Source organism: Balaenoptera ricei, chromosome 2 (assembly GCF_028023285.1).
Source record: "Balaenoptera ricei isolate mBalRic1 chromosome 2, mBalRic1.hap2, whole genome shotgun sequence".
Lineage (NCBI taxonomy): Eukaryota > Metazoa > Chordata > Mammalia > Artiodactyla > Balaenopteridae > Balaenoptera > Balaenoptera ricei.
Window position 1 is genome coordinate 3,997,285 of NC_082640.1, and position 20,761 is coordinate 4,018,045.

The 20,761-nt window shown below is 38.0% G+C and overlaps 1 protein-coding gene across 4 annotated transcripts in view; it reads right to left on the bottom strand.

The window, feature by feature from the left end:
• Positions 1 to 1,250: 1,250 nt before the first annotated feature.
• Positions 1,251 to 20,761, bottom strand: part of EPC1 (enhancer of polycomb homolog 1) — a 101,674-nt gene continuing 82,163 nt past the window's right edge. For 2 of the 4 annotated variants that reach the window (XM_059909935.1, XM_059909920.1), the window contains exons 3-15: positions 19,577 to 19,722; positions 18,962 to 19,168; positions 18,437 to 18,585; positions 17,368 to 17,527; positions 16,181 to 16,357; positions 16,004 to 16,093; positions 15,770 to 15,918; positions 14,038 to 14,390; positions 6,259 to 6,377; positions 6,092 to 6,178; positions 5,112 to 5,253; positions 4,641 to 5,004; positions 1,251 to 2,630 (exon numbers count right to left, since the gene is read on the bottom strand). In XM_059909935.1, the coding sequence (XP_059765918.1) occupies positions 2,558 to 2,630; positions 4,641 to 5,004; positions 5,112 to 5,253; positions 6,092 to 6,178; positions 6,259 to 6,377; positions 14,038 to 14,390; positions 15,770 to 15,918; positions 16,004 to 16,093; positions 16,181 to 16,357; positions 17,368 to 17,527; positions 18,437 to 18,585; positions 18,962 to 19,168; positions 19,577 to 19,722 (2,216 nt within the window). In that variant the 3' untranslated portion in view covers positions 1,251 to 2,557. Of the gene's footprint in view, positions 2,631 to 4,640; positions 5,005 to 5,111; positions 5,254 to 6,091; positions 6,179 to 6,258; positions 6,378 to 7,021; positions 7,121 to 14,037; positions 14,391 to 15,769; positions 15,919 to 16,003; positions 16,094 to 16,180; positions 16,358 to 17,367; positions 17,528 to 18,436; positions 18,586 to 18,961; positions 19,169 to 19,576; positions 19,723 to 20,761 lie in introns of those variants that run through there. The other 2 variants (XM_059909927.1, XM_059909944.1) reach the window with 2 other exon arrangements.

The window sequence follows — 20,761 nt, forward strand, 5'->3', positions numbered from 1 at the left end:
GCGGCCCCTCCATTGCGGGGCACAGGCTCCAGACGCGCAGGCTCAGTAGTTGTGGCTCACGGGCCCAGCCGCTCCGCGGCATGTGGGATCTTCCCAGACCAGGGCCCGAACCCGTGTCCCCTGCATTAGCAGGCAGACTCTCAACCACTGCGCCACCAGGGAAGCCCTATATTTACCATTTCTGATGGCCTTTGTTTGCGTGCACCCAGATCTCTGATACCATTTTCATCTGCTTCAAGGACATCCTTTAACATTTCTGGTATTGGATGTCTGCTTGCGATGAATTCTGTCAGATTTTTTATGTATGAAGAAATATTTCACCTTCGTTTTTGAAAAATAATGTTGCTAGGTTTAGAATTCTAGGTTGAGAGTTTTTTTGTTCAGTAAGGATATTGCTCCACTGCCTTTCAGCTTGCATGTCTTCCAGTGAACATCTGCCGTCATTCTTATTTTTCTCTGTAATACGTCTTTTTAAAAATTAGTTATTTTTAAGATTTTTCTCTTAATCATCGATATTTAGCAATTTGATTATATGCTGTAACAAATTTTCTTCGTGTGTGTGCTTGTGGTTCGTTGATTTCCTGAGGTCTGTGGACTGTCTTCATCACATTTGGAGAAATTTTGGTCCTTTACTGTATTCTGAACACTTAAGCCAGAGTGAGCCTGTTCTAACCACATCACTCCTCTGCTCCAAAATCCTAAGTCCTTAAAGTCACCTATCAGGCCCGCCACGAGCAGCCTCCCCGATGCCCTCTGACCTTACCTACTCCGCTCCTCTTTGCCTGTGCACCAGAGCCACCCTGCTGTTCCTTCAGCAAACCAGGCACACCCCAACCCTCTCCACCCCCCTGCCCCATCATCTCTGTGGGCCCTTCTCTGCCCACCCTACCGGAAACGGCAACCTCCACCCCACCCTGGCACTGCTTCTCCCCTCTCCTTGCTTTACTTTCCCCCCAAATACTTACCATAATACAATTTAAATTTTACATATTCATCTTGTTTTTATCACTCAATGAAATTATAAATTCCATGGTCATAGAATGGGCAGGAATTTTTTTCACTGTAGTGGACCTAAAACAGTCCCAAGCATATTAGGTAATCATTCAATAAATAATTGTTGAAAAAAATGAACTAGAAAGTAATTGCTCACGTTCCCATGACCGGCCCTGCCCCCCACTTTACTGAATGATTTTAATTAAAGTCACACAAAAGTTCTTGGGTTGAAAATAAAAGCAGAAGACCACTACACATTAGTTTGTCAACATGTAATGCCCTGGGTTTATTTTGTGAGAATTCTATCACAATTTTACCAGGTGGGATTAAAAACCTTAAGGATAATGTATGCCATTGGACTGGGCATTCAGACTTCGGTACTGACAAAGCACTAGTAGTAGTCTGTTAAGTACCATTCTCTTCACAGAAGAGAGGTCAAATATTTCCAAAGGAAGGCACCCGATATTTGTGGTTCTGGCCTCGCAGCCTTCTGGAGAATCTTAAAAGGAAAAAAGCTGGCTGGCTGTTTTTAGAAACTGGAATGATGATACACGTACAGCAATTACTGCATTCTTCTCCCTTATATCCTTTTTGTAAGAACAAGTAAAGAATGAAGTCTTTGAAACAATTCGACAATAAAAAAGTACAATTTTTTTCTTGTGCTAAAAAAAGGGCAAGACAACATAAACTCCAGTTGTAAGGACTCCATTTGCATACTTGATTTAACACTTTCTGGTGTGGAAGGAAATGGGACTACTGGGCTGTTTGCAGAGCAGCAACATAACATTAGTGCTTTAAGTACCAGAAACTACCCACAGCTCCGTGGGCAGGTGGGGATGGGAAGATTCAAGAGACTTCATTTTTAGCTCATTACTTGTCCTAATGATAGTAGACCAGGAAGATCCCCATTTAACAGTACATTCCCCATTTTTAAAAAACTGATGCCTTTTTTTTTTTTTGTAAAATTCTGTATGTATGTCACCATTTTTTTTCACATGATACACAGAAAACTCAGGGACCCAGAGGGGAACCAAGTTATGTTATACCATTTACAAAATACCAAGGAGTCCACAGCTACCTAACACATTCACTACAGCACAGGAACCAATGAAGGTACAGTGTACAAAACTGTAAACACGGCACAATAAATAGATAAAACAGCAGGCTCTGCACCATGCACATGATGGGATGACACCTCATCTCTACACACTCTCACATCATCTCACACTCTTTGTTGCAATTTATTTCCCTCCCCCCCCCCACCCCCAAGTGCAAAGCATCACAAATGAACATCTCTGTATTCAAGTAACATATATACAAGGGTATTACAAATATGCAGTACTGTACAGATAATTGCTGTATTCTTAATTTACAGATGTTGATTTTTTTCCCTATTAACAGTAAGAAAAGAAAAATGGAAGCATGAGAGATGAGCATTGCTGTCGAGTCCCCACAGCTGCCACAGAAACGCACGTGCTGCGTTCCATCATCCCTTGCATTCAAAATGCTACTGATGCATAGCACCTAATCCAGTCCCCAGGCTGCGGCTCCACTCCTGAGGAAGCTACGTCACCTCCATCGCTACTGTATTGTCTGCTATGTTGTTTAGTGCTGGCTTTTCTGATTCATGATTCTCCCTGTTGAAGAAAGTTCAATAAATTACTTATCTGCAATCAATTTAACAAATCAAGATGATCTTCCCAATAAAAAGTTTAAATGTTTTTAATAATAGAAAGAGATCTGACTCTTTTGGGACAGGATAGCAAGTAGAGGAATATGAACTTTTATGGTTTATCATTCGGAACACACAACCGGAAGTCAGGCTTGTGTCCGCTGCACATTCCATGGCCAACTACATTACCAACAAACCTGCTGTAGCACCCAAGCAACCTAGGTGTTACAACACATAAAGAATAACCAAGCTTTAGTTTATAGTTTCAATCTCCTCCTCTATTAAACCTTTCCTAAGAGTTTTAAAAAGGAACAATGTGAGTGAAGGTCATTCATGTCAGGACTTTGAAGTCCGAGTTCTTTCTCTACGTGGAGCTGAGCAATCAGAAGACCAGGGTCCCCGCTGCCCCTGCCCCTCGACTGCCGACGTGCTCGCAGAGCTCAGTTCCCTCATCTTTATTTATTTATTTATTTATTTTTAAAATTTTATTTTATTTATTTTTTTATACAGCACGTTCTTATTAGTCATCCATTTTACACACATCAGCGTATACATGTCAACCCCAATCTCCCAATTCATCACACCACCACCCCACCCGCCCGCTGCTTTCCCCCCTTGGCGTCCATACGTTTGTCCTCTACATCTGTGTCTCAGTCTCTGCCCTGCACACTCAGTTCCCTCATCTTTAAACACAGGGGCTAAAGTAAGTGATGCGAACGTTTCCCTTACACTTCGAGTCTCCCGCGGTTATGTAATTCTGTAGCGATGAAAACCATGTATTATATATTTAAGTAAGAGCTATAGTTGTTTGGATAGCTATGACTAGACCCAGAATATTAAGAATGCATGAGCACTGAGCAGACGTGACTACCACTTAAGTTCAGAAGCAGAAGGGATGCACGGGTCCAGAAACTAACAGCTGCAGTCCGTTGCTACGAGGCCTGTTCCCTGCCCTGGGCCACTCCCAGCTGAGGGAGTCTACGTGTCAGAGCGGCAGCCAAGATGCCTCAAAGTCCGGCCGCCAACCACCCCAACTTCTACCACTAATCTTCCCGAATCTCTAGACAAACTAAGGTTACTTGTTAACCTCTGAAACACATATGTATTTCCCCAACTCTTTTTTCTTCCTCCCTTCTGCCCAGCCAAGATGAAATCTGATTTTTTTTTTTTTTTGGTAGAACATTCCCAGAATATCCCTGGTGTAAAAAATATCTCTTATATTGAAATTATAGCCACACTCTATACATGCTAATTTGACAAGCATATTATACTTTGTGATACCTCTAGAACAATTTTTACCTATTACTTACAATTAATATTATTTAACTTTTCACACTTTTATGCTCATCTTCTAACTCAACTGAAAACTCCTGTCTTTCTCTTTTTGTTTCCCCTCAAGTAGACAGCAAGATTTGAATTCCCGTTAATATTTAAAACAGAACAGAGACTGAGCAAACATTCTAAACCGTCTACTGAAACCTAAGAAAACAAGTTAGCACAGAAAATAATGGTCTGATTAAAAGCTGACCTGGCATGAATACTGTAACCCTTTATATTATTTACATTATTAAGAGAGCCTTAATTAGTATACTAGCCATGGTGGGTTTTATTAATTCTGTCTACGTGAGAAGCTGTGGAAGAAATTATAAGCAAAAGAAACATTCTAAAGAGAACTCCTTCGATCCAAAGGTCAAATAAAGAGTGAGAATACTATAAGCTCTTATTATACTAAGTCATGTCCCAATCATACATGCAATATTCACTATACTCCCTTTAAAGTTCAAATTCTCAGCAATATTGAATTACAACATTTATCTGTTTATTTCTTACATAAATAAGGAATTCTCATCTATACATTTTTAATGTATATAAGGAAAAGAGCAAAAAACACAAAGAAATAAGTAGAGAGCAATGCCAGAGAATTTAAGTCAGATTTCATATTTTTCAAACACTTCGGGCTCAAATAACTACTCACCGTGGAACTGCATCTACAGAGGATGAAGACGGGACCTTGGAAACTTGACAGTTTGCTGCGGCAGCCAGCTTTAAGGCAGACGATGGGACAGCACTTAAAGTCCTAGGTATGTGTCGTGCGTTTATGGGGGCAAGAGAGTTTACAGTGGCGACTGATGAAGGTACAGTTAATCGGATGTTGTTCCCAATCAGAACCTGAGTTGTTGCAGAACCGGCAGCAGTCACTGGGTGACTCGGCCCACTGTGGGAACCCGCTGTCTGGGTCACGTTCGCAGGCTGTAGCAAAGCTGGCCCTGCCGTCGACGGACTCGTGTGGACAAGTGCCGGGGGTGTAGTACTACTGAGGTGTAAGCCCTTGTATACTCCTAGGGAAAAGGAAAGAAGCAGTTGAACAACCGCAACTCTGCTCCTTGTTTATTACAGATGTACGTTACAGACATTATCAAAACACCTTAAACGTCTTTACCCTTACCTGAGGCTGGAAGGACGCCATTCACCCCAATTCCAAGCACCACATCCTCCTTCATCTTGAATCCCATCAGCTGTTCTGATGTCACCAAAGCAGAAGCAGCAAATTGAGCGCTAGCAGAATCCAAAGTCTTGGAAACAAAACCCTAAAAAGAAAATACAAATCTAATCAGCATCACTTAGTCTCAAATTATTATTAAAGCTACACAGGTTACCAAAATCAGTCTGAATATAAATGACAGTCGCAAACCACTGAAATATCTTCATCTCTCCGACATGCATAAATTTGATTAATGTTCAAATCATCTTATAACTCAACGATTATAAATTTTGATCTTCTTATGTGACAATATATAATATGGAATTACCAAAATAAACCTTTTATAATGTGGAAACAGTAAACATCCAACACAAAGTGTTGGACAAGAAATATGCTAGTAAAACAATTTCAGTGATTTGCAATGAATGAATCAATGAATGAATAAATTCATATAATTTGAATAAATAAGTATGTAAAACTTCCTTCATCTAAATTACACATACATATACACACGTGACCAAAGGCACCTTTGGGACAGTAAGATAACTATCCCTTTAGAAGAGAAGGAACAAAACATCACATTCTAACTCAGCCTAGAAATTAAGAAGCCCCTTGAATTTTTTTAAACGAATTTTTCCTCTAAGATGCTTAGAGACACGAATCTCAGCCTTTAGTTAAGCCTTAAATATGTTTAAATGGCAAACATTTATCATGCTTTAAGTTCAAAAGTGATTTCTTTTAATAGTAAAAGAGGTTATTTTAGCATAAATTTTAATAATAATTCAAATGCTCCACATAGAGAGCTGGGTGGGGTTGTATATTAAAGAGGTACATTCACAGACTACAGGTCAGACTTGAAGACAGGGTCTCCATCTCATCGGACTATGCTTTTTAGTCTTACTTTTTAAAATAGGGAGCAGGGGGGCAACAGCTTCTATACTCACCTGTAACGTTCTTTCTAAACCCTGTATAGAATGGCTATGATGTAGATTCAGGTGAAAGCCACTTTTCTGCTGGTTAGATGCAAGGCTCTATGGCAACAGTTGGTAATTAGAGATGAACTCTGGTGGGAAACCACGAGGGATAATCATAAGACAGACAAATCCCTCACCTGTGACGTGGCGGTGGAGGAATGACTACTTGCTTGCTGTTGCTGAATTTGTGCAAGCTGCTGTTTCTGCATGAGCGCCAGCTGATGCTGGTGCTGCTGGTATTGTTCGGCTGTAAATGCTGAACGTAAAATGAGAAGACACTTTACAAAAGGGCACGGCTGTCACACACATCTTACAGTACACTAAGACAAATTTTAGCATTTAAGAAAAAACTAAAGCATTTTAGCATCCCGTTAAAGATCACTTCTGAATGGAAATTTCAGCATTTTTATAACCACACTTAACAAGAGTGGCGTGAGTTTAAAGAAAAACAACATGAAACTTTCCGAGTTGCACAGAGGAAAGAGAAGTGCTCACTTCCCACGTTTCAAAACCATTATTTTTTGTAAGCTGTGACACTTGTGCTAGACAGTGTGTAAAAGGTAATACCAGCTTTTTTCATCCGCGTATTTGAAATTCAACGTTGCACTGAGCTTGAGAAGAAATCTGATAATCACCATTTAGTTTCTAGTTTATTCATACTACTGTCCCAATGCATTCAGATGATCCCTAGCAGTTCTGTGTAGAAATACTAATTGTTCTACATATTTTCTAATTTTAGTCATTACAAAAATTTCCTTCATATGAAATATAAGGTTGTTGGTTTATCACTTTTTTTTTCTTAAAAAGAACCCATCCTTTAAGTTTAACAGGAAGAAAAGAGGCTCCAAAGGTTAATTAATTTTCCCCACCCAATTAACCCACCTGGAAAAAATCCAGTCAATAAGAACGGAGATGTTTATGTTGGTTTACTGTACAGAATGATGTCTGAGGAAAGACACTGTGTTATGCTACTTATGTTTGTCTATGGAGAGCTCAGTTCTAAAAAAAACAAACAAAAAAATGTTCATTTATTACTCCCCCAAAAAGTGTGTGCAGTTTTTAAAAAGGAAACCTTTTTCTTTTTCTTTTTTTTTTTTTTTTTGCCAATTTAAAAAAAAGAAAAAAAAAAAAGCACATACAATCACAACATCTGACTTTAAGGCTTCTTTTAAGAAGCCTGTGATGGTTGGGTAAGAACTATTTAAAACAGAAAAAAAAGGGTTATCATGCATCCCTGGGTACTAGGGAATCTATAAATCATGCATATTTCCTCAATCTAAAGTTTAATGTTTTCAAAATACTGCCAGCTAATTTGTTGTTGTCTTTAGTTAAAGACATTTTGATAATTTCTTTAGAATATTACTTCATCAAGTTTTACAATTTGCACTTATAACTCATAAGAATCTTTATCCCCCAGGATACAGCTTCTGCCTAGGACAACTACAAAATGCTTAGATAGATGTTAAGTAGAAATTCTACCACATTTTGAACGAATCAGAAAACTGTGAAATAATATTTAAGAAAACCTCAGAAGTTATTAGTATTTACACAGGCTTTTATACTTGCACTGAACTAATTTCTTGGGTTACAAAGGCAAAAAATAATTTCTTGTTGGAAGAATTCTACTTTTCGTTTTCTTATTTTGGGTGTTACAAATCTGTTTAGTTGATATATGCCCTTTGATGAGTTTCTCTTCCTACTATGTTTATAATTCTCAGATCTGAATTCTACTGGAAAAAGCTTTTATTGATAATAGGATAATCCCTAAATACTGACATAAACTTTCTGTCAACGTGACCATTTCCATGTAACAGAAACATGTTAAACCAGAACTTGAAGGAAAAAAAAAAAAAAATGCTGCCCTGAAAGAGTGATTATAATTAAAACAATATCTCTATGTTGAAAAAAAATCCATAAAAGCAATTGTTTAAAACTAAAGATCCTTAATTTATTAGATGGGTTTGCTAATATGTTTTTGCGATTTCTACTTTAATTTCCTAAGCTTGAGTGCGTTGCCTAAATCTTGAATTTCCTGGTAGGAGATATTTAATAAACTTAAAAAAAGACAAAAAAAAAAAAAAAAAAAAAGGACCATTTCTGGAAGGTCATGTCATTACACATCTAGAAAACAATAATTTAGCATTCACTGTAAAGATCTATATACAAAACTCCATTTATATGAATGAAAATATTCTTTTGCAGAATTCTGCTGGTGTTTGTTTTAATTTAAACATTAGCAACGTTAAACTGGAAATCGACTTGAATAAAAAGGTTCCAAATATTTTTGCCCTATTTAAATCAACATTTCAGTCCTTAGTCTCTGAGGGTTTTGTGAATTTCACTTTTTTTAAACAACTGTTAACTTCCTCCAAATACAGATTTAGAAATAAAAATGCAACTGACATTTTAGATCACTAACGCTCATTGAGATTTTAGATCCCTGTTAGCCTATTTCTTACATATCTCTATACTCCAGAGTCCAGTTATAAAAATTTCCCTTGGACATTTTTGATAAATGTTCTAGAAGAAATGCACAGAGTAACATATAAGCTAGAAGTGATGGTAATAAAAACCATGGGTCTAGGGGCCAAGAGATCTTGATTTTTTCTTTCATTCTCAGCTCCGTCATAACTGGCTGAGTTCACCTGAGCAAGTTATTTAATCTTTTGGGGCTCAGTATGTTCATCTGAAATACACGAGATTAAATTAGGTCATCATTAAAGTCCTTTTCAAGCCATGAGATGCTAAGATTTTATATTTCTTCTGAGAAATAAAATTCCAATCCAAAAGGCTGTATGAATGAGTAGGAAAGCTTGGACAAAGGTAAGGCAGTAAATTTGGCCAAATAAAATCTGAGCTGGGTTTTGCACTATTACTTACACAGGAAACTGAGAAGACCTTGGATGTCATTATAATTCAAAGTCTAACCAAATGCTAAGTGGAAATAAACCAAAATGAGCATATTTCCCTGTATCTCTATCAAGGTGACGTTTTTAGGTTGTATGTCTACCTCCAGATATCGTGTGGCCGTCAAGTTTGCAGTTCACATAGAGATGGACACGGTGGTTTTGTGGACAGATCACCAGACCCAGAATCAGAATCATTTCAAAGGACCAAAAAATTTTAGATCAGGAGGGATTCTTGGAGATTTCCTTCTATAATCTCATACTAGAGATGAAGAAACTTTCATCTGAGGTCACAAAGATATTCAGTAGTGGAAGGGGAAACAAAACTACCCCCAAACCAATGAGATTTTAAATATAAAAAGAAATAGACAAAAGTCTGTTTTAGATTTAATATTATTTACAAAAAGTAATCAAACTTTTTATGTACCAACAGTGTGCATCATGCTTTAAAAGAAATCTCATCTATAGAGCATCTGACAGACAGGGGTCTAGGGAGGGGAGCAGAGTCACGGGAGGCACAAGATTAAAAGCTGAGAACAGGGAAGGAGCACGACAGGACTTCAAATATCTGGAGGACACTATGATGTGGGAGAGCAAGAAAACTTACTCAGTGTGCTTCCAAGGGCAAACAGGACCTGCGGGTTTAAATTTAAGGAGGCAGCTTTTGCTCGATACATGGACAAACTTTCTAAACAAGACTCCCAGCTGCAGAATAACCTGATCTAGAAAGTTGCTGAATTTTAATCTGCCCCTAGAGGTGCCGAGGCAGAAGCCAGAAACCACCGCTGTGTGGGTAGCTTCTAACAATCCTCTGGGGTAGGAATTTAGATGAAATAATCTAAAACTTTACGAGTCCACGCCTTACGCAAGGACCTATCACGTGGTAGGTACACCAGCGCCGGGAATGGCCTAGTGTTCAGACTGCTGGCCTTTAAGTCACATTCCTGTAGCTGGAGCAGATCAATGGAATGATTGGGGGCAGCAGGGCTGTGGGGGGCAGGAGGTGACAGGTACCTTAAGAAAAAGTAAACAATTTGAAAATTCAGTTTGAGAAGATGGATTCTAGATTACCAAAATGTATATTTTGTTAAAAAAAAAAAAAAAAAACACCAACAAACCCAAACACCTGTTTTAAAAGATACTCCTCAATTAGAAATTTCTCTGAGCAGTACACAGGCAGAAAATTATTTTAATACAGGAGAGAAGGGTAACTATAAAGAAACAAACATAAGCTGAAATGACTGCAGACAGTATTACAGTGTGACTGCCTAATCAGTGAGCCTGAATTGATAGTCTGGAGGTTCATGAGCCCTTATCAGTTACCTAGAACATCCAATCTGAAAACAAAAGTTTGTTGTAATTCATATGCCAGCAAAACACGACCAAACCTGAATTCATCTGGCTGCAAACGTCTTGAACGTCAGGTTATTTGTGGTCAAACTTTCCACTGAGTGTGACTATTCTCGCACTTCCCTACACAACTGTAAAACTATTAATGTATTTCACTATGGGTGTTACTCCAGAATCTGCTGAGGAAGTAATTCTGAGTTTTGAAACACATCTGGGTAAGGATAAGGTCCCACAAATCTATAAAATCTAACAATGAAAATATTCAGTGTTCAAATCTAGAGTTCCTTTTTTACCATAATATTAAAATTTTATGCTAATAAGGACCTGTGTAGAGCACAGGGAACTCTCCTCAATACTCTGTAATGACCTATATGGGAAAAGAATCTAAAAAAGAGTAGATATCTGTGTATGTATAACTGAGTCACTTTGCTGCACAGCAGAAACTAACACAACATTGTTAATCAATTATATACTCCAATAAAAATTAAAAAAAAAATTTATGCTACAAGTAGAAGTAAACTGCGCTGCTGAGTAAGCTATAGATATTGAGACTTATTAGAACCTATCATTCTTGCTACAATTTCTTATTGACTTATGAAAATAAACCAAATCTATACTGTAGATATGGGAGTTTGGAAAAATGACTTAAAATGCTGATGAAATTTCACTGGGAACTAGGAATTCAAATCCTGAACATATAATGGTTTTAAAATCACTTTTCTGGGGGGGGGGGGGGGCGGAAATCACTTTTCTGTTTTCAGTCTTTCTGAATTACAGAGTCCTTCCTAATTATGAAAAAAGGTATTAATTCTGAATCTGATATCCCCTCAAACACATGCAAATGAATACTTAGTCACTGAACAAACACTAAGCTTTCAAAGATTTTTTTTATAAAGTTTTTTTTTTTTTCCTTTTCTCTTTTGGCTGCACTGCCCAGCTTGTGGGATTTTAGTTCCCCGAGCAGGGATTGAACCCGGGCCCTCGGCAGGGAGAGAGTGCGAAGTCCTAACCACTGGACCGCCTGGGAATTCCCCAAAGATATTTTTGTAGGTAAGAAAAAATTAGAAAAATGTATTTGGAAACTGTCCAAATCACATATTAACTAAAGATTATTTCAAATACACAATTTATCCTTAAGTACTAAATCGAGTCCTAAAAATTCTAACACTGCGTCATTCTGCTATACAGTATCCAGAGGCCCAAGCACTCTAGCACTGACTAACCAGGCTACTGGTCTGACTGCACAACTCTGCAAAATGGTCAAGACAGGGAAGCAAGCACAAAAGACTCCAAGCAGCAGCTGACACAGAGGCTACGAGAGCTGGTGTGATAAAGCTCAGGCCCTTTACCAAAAACAACGGCTCCTGACAGCCTCATTAGAATTTCCTATTTCAAAGTGAGAACAGGCCCTTATAGAGGCTTATTTAGAAAAGGGATAATCAGTCCAGAGGGCATCACTATGTCACAGCATACACATAAATATTAGTATTTAAAACAATGATAGAATAATCAAAAATGGCTAAATCAAAACCCACATATTTGGCTTAGGCGGCAGGCAAGTATATCAGCTGACTCGTAGGTCATATAATGACTGGTTAAGTTCTAAAGTCAGTGTGGTAAAAATTAGGCCTTAAAAATTCCTTTAGTGTGTACCACGACGGGTCCACCTCCTCCTTTCAACAAGCCCGACACGGCCGTGTTGCCTCTGGCATCACACTAGATCGGAGCTTCTGTGGCTGAATACCAGATGGAGCAGTTTAGTTTGTACCTGGGGGCTATACCAAATGAAAAAAAAAATCTTTAAAACTACAACTACATCGACAAGATGAGATGCTTAAGAGCAAGGCAGCAATGCAGGCACTGACGCTGCAAGAGGAACAGTAATAGACTCACTTCTCCCGTTCCCAGCGTGGCTCACTCTTTTCGTTCAACAGTACTTAGAATCCTGTATAATATCTGAACTGCTAAAATTTTAATTTTTTCTCCAGGGGCCTATAGCTGAATTCCCTTAAGTTAAAGCTACACATGAGATCAGTCCATTGTTACATACTTTATAGAGCACGAAGAGAAAAGCTTTAGGTTTCTGGAATGTTCACAAACATGAAAGAATGAAGCATTATCCTAAAGCAACCTGCAGGTATCTATTCTCTAAGTATACAGGAAGATCTAGTAAAATTTAAGGGAAAATTGAAAACAATTAGATGCAACAGAAAAAAACTGATAAACCCATTTAATTTTGTCACATATACAGGGGAAGGAAATGATTAAAAAGAAAATTATACGGTTATTAAAGTTTTTTTTCAGCTATACTTTTGGTAATACTACTGTTCCATGTTCACCTTTTAATATTCTTTGGCAAACACAAATCAAGTAAGTTTTACAGTATCAATGCTTACTTAAGTAGTATGGGAAAACAATTCACACTAAAAAAATCACTGTAAGAGCCTTAGGATAGTTATATGACTTTATTTTAAGAGGTGGAGAAGATGAGGAATTGACAGGACAAGCCAATTTTCTACGTCTAGTCTCAAAAGAATTTTAAACAACTTAAAAATCTTTATCAGGGAAACATATTACAAGTTTATACCATTAAAATCTCTACACTCACACCAATATATAAATCCTCCTTCGTACTGAAAAATTCTTCATTTTGATTTTTAAGACTATAAAAGCAGAGAGAAACTGACTCTTCATGATATAGACTCTGAAATTAATGGGATTATAAATAATCTGTTAGGTAGGCCTCAGAATAAGTTAGATTATCTTCTACTTGATTTCTGAAATGTTATTATTTTTCTTATGAGCTGAAAGACTTCCGCTTCGCAGAAGTACTTTATTTCTAACCACAAAGTAAATTAGTTTATTAGACCTTTAAATTAGTTTATTAGACCTTTTCTGAAGGTCTTTAAGAATAAGAAACACATTTTCATATTTATTAGGTTTAACTGTAGCCTTACAGATTAATTAGGGGGACAGAATCAACATCTTTATAAAAATCTGTATGACAATTTTAACAGTGAATTTCTATAATCTACATGCCTCAAACAACAGATATTTGCTTTAAAATAGAAAACTAAAATTTGAGGAATATTTTAAGTAGATGGCATTTATTTTAGACACATTGCACAATGTAGGCATAATGCTAAAGTAGGTATTACCTGAAAATGTTTCCAAAACTATTAAAATAATCCTTACACGAACGTTGTTCTTTGAAAAATTAGTTTCCCTCTTACAAATTATTCTGAATGACTGTGTAAGCAGAGAAAGCTTGTATATCTATCGACTTGCTGGCTTACTTTAAAGCAGTCTAAGTAAAAGACCAGAAAAGTGTCCAAATATAAAACACTATCAATTTATGGTCCATTTTCTTTTTTTTATTATTTGAAACATAATAGTTGAATCTTGGTTGGTAGTTCACAAAGTGTATCCAGGAAACACATGTCATATATTAAATAGCAATAAACATCTTACGTATGCAGAAATGTTTAAATGAAGACACACGTACAATCAGGACTCAAATAAATACTTAAACCTAGATTGTTAAAAAACACTATTTTAAGAGGAAAGGACTTTTAGCTGTAAGTATAATAGACCACATATTCCAAAAACTGATGAACCCGGTGCTTCTACAGAAACGCACGTCATAATGAATGAACATACCAAAGTGCGCTGAGCCACTGCCGCTTTTACTCTGCGCAGAGGCGCTGCATGTCTGGGTCCCGGGTTGTGCTGCTCCTGTTCGACTTACATTCCGATACCATTTTCTACAGGAGACTCCATCACTGTCACTGTCACGTAGGGATGGTGTCCGAGGCCTAAAATGCCGCCATCTACATGATTTGATATTGACTAGTATCTGACTGAGGTCTTTAGAGAAAGATTTGTCCGAGGTATTTGTTTCTGAGGTATTGGCAATCTGATTGACTGGAGAATGTTGTGGTGAGGAAAGCATTTCCAAATCCAGATGGCGAAACATGCTGTCATAGTCCGAGTGAGCTCTGTCCAGTAAGACCCTGTTAAAAATAAGGCACAAACAGACATGTAAAACAGCTACTCCCCCAAGTCCCCAAAAGCCACCTCATACTGAATATTTAAGAGCTATAAATTTGATGATTTCGTTATTTGGCTCTATGGGCTAAAATCTCAATTTCTGTTAAGGTTCTTCCACTTTATAATGATTCGATTAAAGAAGAAAGTAATCCGCCTTAAAGAATAAGGTATACTATCCATCTTACAACAGCTAGTCTTCTAACAGTTCTACGGTTGGCTTTACTGTCACCATACAAGAGAATTTGATTTTTCACTTCCATTATAAAGCACCAAAACATTCATGAAATATTGCTAACATATCTGTTCTTTATTTAAGCAAAAACTTCATGTTTTTTTTTTTTTTGGAGGGGGTAGGTAGGAGAAAAGCAGTAAAAGGTATGTGATCTTTGGATATTTACACTATTTAAATTTTTTATAGACAAAACATTTGAAGCTACCACTCGAGAGGATATATTTTCATTTTATTTATATAAACTTTATAAATGATTCCATCTTAAGATGTTAACACTGACTCATGCTAGTATCGAATAAAATATAGCCCATGTAGAGGATTTTCACTACTATGATGTCAACATAATGATGGGGTTGAAAAAGCGCTCAATAAAATGTATTTTAGTGACTGGATAATTCTAAACTAACGGTGACGTGATCATAACTGCCCTCAAGATTCAAAAATGAAAAGAAACGTGTACAAGTCATTAACTGACCGTAAATTATACCCTTAGCTTTCTTCCTCAAAGCACCCTGATCATTTATCTGTTTTGCCTTTTAATTTCCTTTCACTAATATTATACGAGTGTCTTTCTTTTCCTTCGCTTTCATGTGTTCTGCAACTCCTCCCCGCCCCCACACACAACTTCGCACATGAAGGCATCCGGAGCATGAAGGGCTCTATCAGGTCTCAACAGGGGCCGGCGTCCTGACGAGCTGATGTCAAGATCCGGTCCTGCATGGACCCTGGAGCCTGTCCACTGACTAGTTAACTCAGTGTACCAGTTATATGACATTTCCTAGCTTACTTAATCCTTTTTCTCAATATCTCCCAGAACTCCTAAAATGATTTTTTGTAATCCTGATTTACACTTGCCTTCATCTATCTCTGAGGCTTTCGATCTTGGAAAGAAAAGCAGATCCATTAGGGAACCATTAGTTATGCATTAAAAGCTACGGTTGTATAAGAAACAGGTAATAAAGTGGTGAAGTACCTCAGTCAAAAAAATCAGTTAAGAATAGCAGACAGGAACAAAACGAGCTCTTTAGGAGGATCACCTCACTTTAAGCTTTAGATGCCATCGCCCACCAGCTAAAACATCCCTCTGCTAGGAACACAGAAACGCCTTACCTTCCACCGCGCCCAACCCGTCTCCGCGCAAATCCGATACACCGCTGGGGCACGCTCAGGGTGGTCAAGCAGTAGCGGTATCGCGCGTCCCCTAACCCTCCGTCGCTAGGACTGGTCCAAGGCCAGTTGCCAGTTTGGTCTAAGTGAGGCTTAAAAAGAAAAATCTGAATTATTTTTTGTTTTGTCAGCTCCAGGTAAACAGTTTGTTACTTAAAAAGAGAACCGGAAACTTACAGCATAGTACTGACAGCCTGCCTTCCTACGGAAAGCAAAAGGACCATCGGGATCATTCTCTTCCTCAGCCTCCGAAGAGCCAGACAGAACCTTGAAATAAAAGGAAGTGAGTCAGAACATGTGCCTTCCTCCATTCCTCCTCTGCGTTCATGAGAAATCAGAAATCCTTCCACTCACCTGGGAGAGAGGTTCTTCGTCCGAGCTGGGAAAGTCATACTGGTTCAGGTCTTTAGCGTTGAAGACGGGCAGCGCGGCGGGGCCGGCCTGTTGAGGGGCAGCAGCAGCGGACGGAGGTAAGACTTTGGGCTTCTTCTCATATTTACGTTTAGGTCGGGTAAGGTCGGCCTTATCTGGCTGCAATACAGTCACGAATTACACACTAGCAACCATGTTCAACAAACTGAAAGTCTGGGGGGAGTTTTAAAAATAAGTTTACTGCTAAAATGAAGGCATTCCCACTCATAAGAGATACAAGACCCTTGGCATTTTGTCACCTTCTATTGTAAAGTCTTAGAGGTTGGTCTCTGTGAAAACAGGAATATGTTTCTACAACCTACACATAATCATAATCAAGTAAAAGAAGAGAACAGAAGTTCTCCAGCTGCTGAAATCCTTTAACAACAATGAGTCTTTACTGCTGGCTCCTGTATCTGTTTCTTAATTTTCTATGAAAATTCTAGGAGAGAATTTTTAAAAAGGGATGTCTAGTCTTTATTCTAAAGAATTAACAAATCAATATTGGGAAAGTAATAATGAAAACATATACACAAAGCAAACTTCAGATAACTGTGAACATAGTGAAAAATAAATCCATAATGCTGAGATATTAAAAAAAATAAAGAGTAGTAAGGACTTGCTAGCTGAACAATGAAAGTGAATTGTGAGCAGTTTTAGAGGATAAAGATACGAAATCATTAAATAGAGAAACAACACGGGAATAAAACACAGAGGCAAGAGTGACAGAGCAATGAACACACTGTATGTCAGAAATATGTATGGCAGGTGAGGGCAGAGGCTAGGAGAAGTATGAGTTTGAGGTACAGGCAACAGGCAAGAAAGATCAGAGGCAGAAATGATATTTGTTAGGAAGAAAAAGATCATGGCAGGTATCACGGTTGACATAAATATTTATACCAAGTTTTATGCAGTTTATGGCATTACGGTTTTTAAAGAAAAGTTAATTATTAAACTGTAAGGTATCTCTCTTTACAAGTTCTACTGCTATATCCACAGGCCAGTCTTAAATCAAAAGCTGGCTTTCACGGTAGGGTTTATATACATATTTTTTCTATTTCACTCTGAATCTAGTGATAAAATACCACTCAACATGATCAGCTACTACTGCCCACAGAAATTTTTATCACCTTATTAGCTTTAAACTCCTTCACGTCCATGGCTTCCTGGTGTTTGAACTGGCCGCTGTTGGTGAGGGCGACGACGGGGATGGAGTAAGCAGGTTTCATGGGCTGTCTCTGCGCCATGACCTCAGACACGATCTCGCCACTGTAGTCACCCAGACTATACCTGAAATGGCAAAGAAAGGACGTCGAAAAAGTTAGTTCAGGAAGTACTCATCCTCGTGACGACTACTAACTAACTGAGCTATAACTACAAACCCTGATTAGACCTAAGGTAACACTGCAGGTAAACTACTTGCTGAATGCTTATTAAAACTAAAGATTACATAATTCCTATTGTTTCTTTCTTTTGCTTTTTGGCTTATAGCTTTATCTTGGCACCATGAATAGATAACTGTGGGAGAAACAAAACAAAGGTTTAAATTTTAACACCAGCAATTTTGGTGAAAGATTTGGTGGAGATGTTGAAATTCATGCCTAAAATGGTGCTGAGGAACTTTCTGCTAATTTGAGTTGCCTGGGCTATAAAACTAACTTTTCTGAAATGAATCACAATAAACTGATTAGTGGTTTTCTTTGGGAACAGGGGCTACAAAATCAGGGCGTGAGGCTTGACGTTTTCACTGTGCTCCCGCTAAAGGATTACCTGAGTGGTAAGATTATGGGCCTCGCCCTCTCCCCTTCTTATACTTCCCTGTTAAAAAGCCCAGTTAAGTGTTAAGAAAAAATTCAGTAGCATCTAGTAAATAAAATAAAAACTTTAGAAGTGACAAATGTTCTCTCCCTCACAGCCCTGCACACAACTCAAGTAAGGGCAAAAGAATATGATTTCAAAATGTAAATACCTGGCATAACTTAATAACTTAATTTTACTGAACCCAGTCACTTTAAAAGTGAAAATAAAGAGAAGAACGTATGTAAAATTACACAAAGCACACCATAGCACACGTTTCAGTAGTCTCTATTATTAAAAGAATGTATTTCTGGAGTTACAGATAATTGCTTAGGACACAAATTAACTCTACACAAAATTCTAATGGTATCACGCTGCTAATGCTATTAAAATATACTTTACCTCTTTTCCATAATTTCCAGTGTTAAATGCAATAGCTCTCTTTTACTCTTTTCTCTTCTTTTTATCATCTCTAGAATAGTAACAGCCCGACTCAGATCTCGACGCAGCTTAAGCATTTTTTCATAAGAGGCTTCATCATTTTTGCGATTCTGCAAATAGGAATTTGCTTTGTTTATGTCAATAAGCATTTCTGACTACTGGCATTCTGAGTATAGCTAGTGATATATAAGAATATATATATTTGAAGGGTGAGATTAGAATTTAAAGACACTGAAAGGGAACATGGATTACCAGGAAATCAATTTTGAATACGGTTTTTAATGGATTAACATTAAAGTATATCATTAATAACTCTAATGAATTTTAAGGCTGACATTTTAAATTAATATTTTTCATTACAATATATAGAAAGTCTGTCGAAACACAAATTAAAACACAGCCTTCAGATACTGAGATACTCATAATTATAAATAAATTTTCTTACATCAAAAAAAATTACAAAAAAATTTCCCCAGGTTCTCTTACTTTTCGAGTCTGCATTTTTTCAGTACGTCTTCTAAAAGCCACATAAGGATCATTTGTGCTGGAACCATCTCGCTTCTCTTGTTTTACTGATGGGATAAGAGATGGCCCTCGACAGTTTTTTCTCTTTTTAATCCAGTATTCATAAACTTCTCTAATTAATTCATCGTCTTCTTTTAGCAGTAGTTTGGCTTCCTGCAGACTGACTGGCTAAATGTAAAATCACTATGTCATTTTCACATAATACAAATAAAAGGCTCAAAAGTACTTCTAAAGTTAAATGACAATAATCAAAATAACAGCATTAACAACAACAGACATGCTGAGTACCTTGTACATGTCAGACCATGAGCTAGACGCTTTACATAAATTATTTAATTTTCGCAACCATCCTGCAATGTTTATCCATCTATTTTACAGATGGGGAAGGAGAGGCACAGAGAAATTGAAACATACTGAATATTACACAGGCCAGTAATGGGCAGAGATAAGATATGAATCCATGCTTGTCCACAGTCTGCTCGCTTACCCTCTCCCCAGCATTACACTGTTTCCATATGGAAGCGATATTTATATAGACACACACACACACTTAATATATATACAATGAAGCTGTACCTGCTGACCACTGCCTTTTTCTAGACGGTCAATCATCTCCTCAAATTGCAGTGGGCAGATGTCCATTTTCTTCTTCAGTTTATTCACAAATACTTCATCTTCAGAATCCAAATCATAATCGGGCTGTTCAGCATCCAAACTAAAAGCTGACAGAAGAAACCATAAGCAATCGTTTACTGTGTGAATACATGGACAAAACCTCTCACAGATGTTTGGATAATCTCTAAAGAAATAGGAAAGATTTTTGAAAGATTTTGTTTTCAGACTCACAAACAATCTAAGCTTCCCACACTTAAAGTTTAAGAAAAAAGGGACTTCCCTGGTGGCGCAGTGGTTAAGAATCCGCCTGCCAATGCAGGGGACACGGGTTCGAGCCCTGGTCCCAGAAGATCCCACATGCCGCGGAGCAGCTAAGCCCGTGCGCCACGACTACTGAGCCTGCACTCTAGAGCCCACGAGCCACAACTACTGAGCCCACGAGCCACAACTACTGAAGCCCGCACACTTAGAGTTCGTGCTCCGCAACAAAAGAAGCCACTGCAATGAGAAGCCTGTGCACCGCAACGAAGAGTAGCCCCCGCTCGCCACAACTAGAGAAAGCCCGCGCACAGCAACGAAGACCCAACGCAGCCAAAAATAAATAAACAAATTAATAAATTTATTTAAAAAAACACACAAAAAAGCCTTTTCTAGGTCACGCCCCTTCTTACTTTACAATCTTATTTGTTAAGCATTCGAATGTGCTTGATCTCCCAGAGAGGAAGCATTGTGTCTTATCCATCTCTGTACATCAGTGCAGAGGCAGTAAACATGTTCATCTTGTACGCCAACTCTGCACGCAGTACTCTACTGAAAAGCATTTGGATTTTGACTCTATTCAAGTGGGAAAAAACCCTGAAAACATCTGCAGTCAGCGTGGTGACGTCTGTGACAGGAACAGGTGGGGGGGGACTCTGCCTGCCCAACATGTGCCATCCCTGCTTCAAGACTAACATAGTACCTGGCCCATAGGAACCCAACGAATATTTGTGGAACTATAACGCTATGCTTCATTTTCATTTTGACCTGTATCACACTTCTGTAACATTCCTAGTTAAAATAAATGAATATTCAGATCCTTCATAAAAATCTCTATACGTTACCCTCTCTGCACCCATGTTTCCTGCACCATCGGCCCTTCAATGA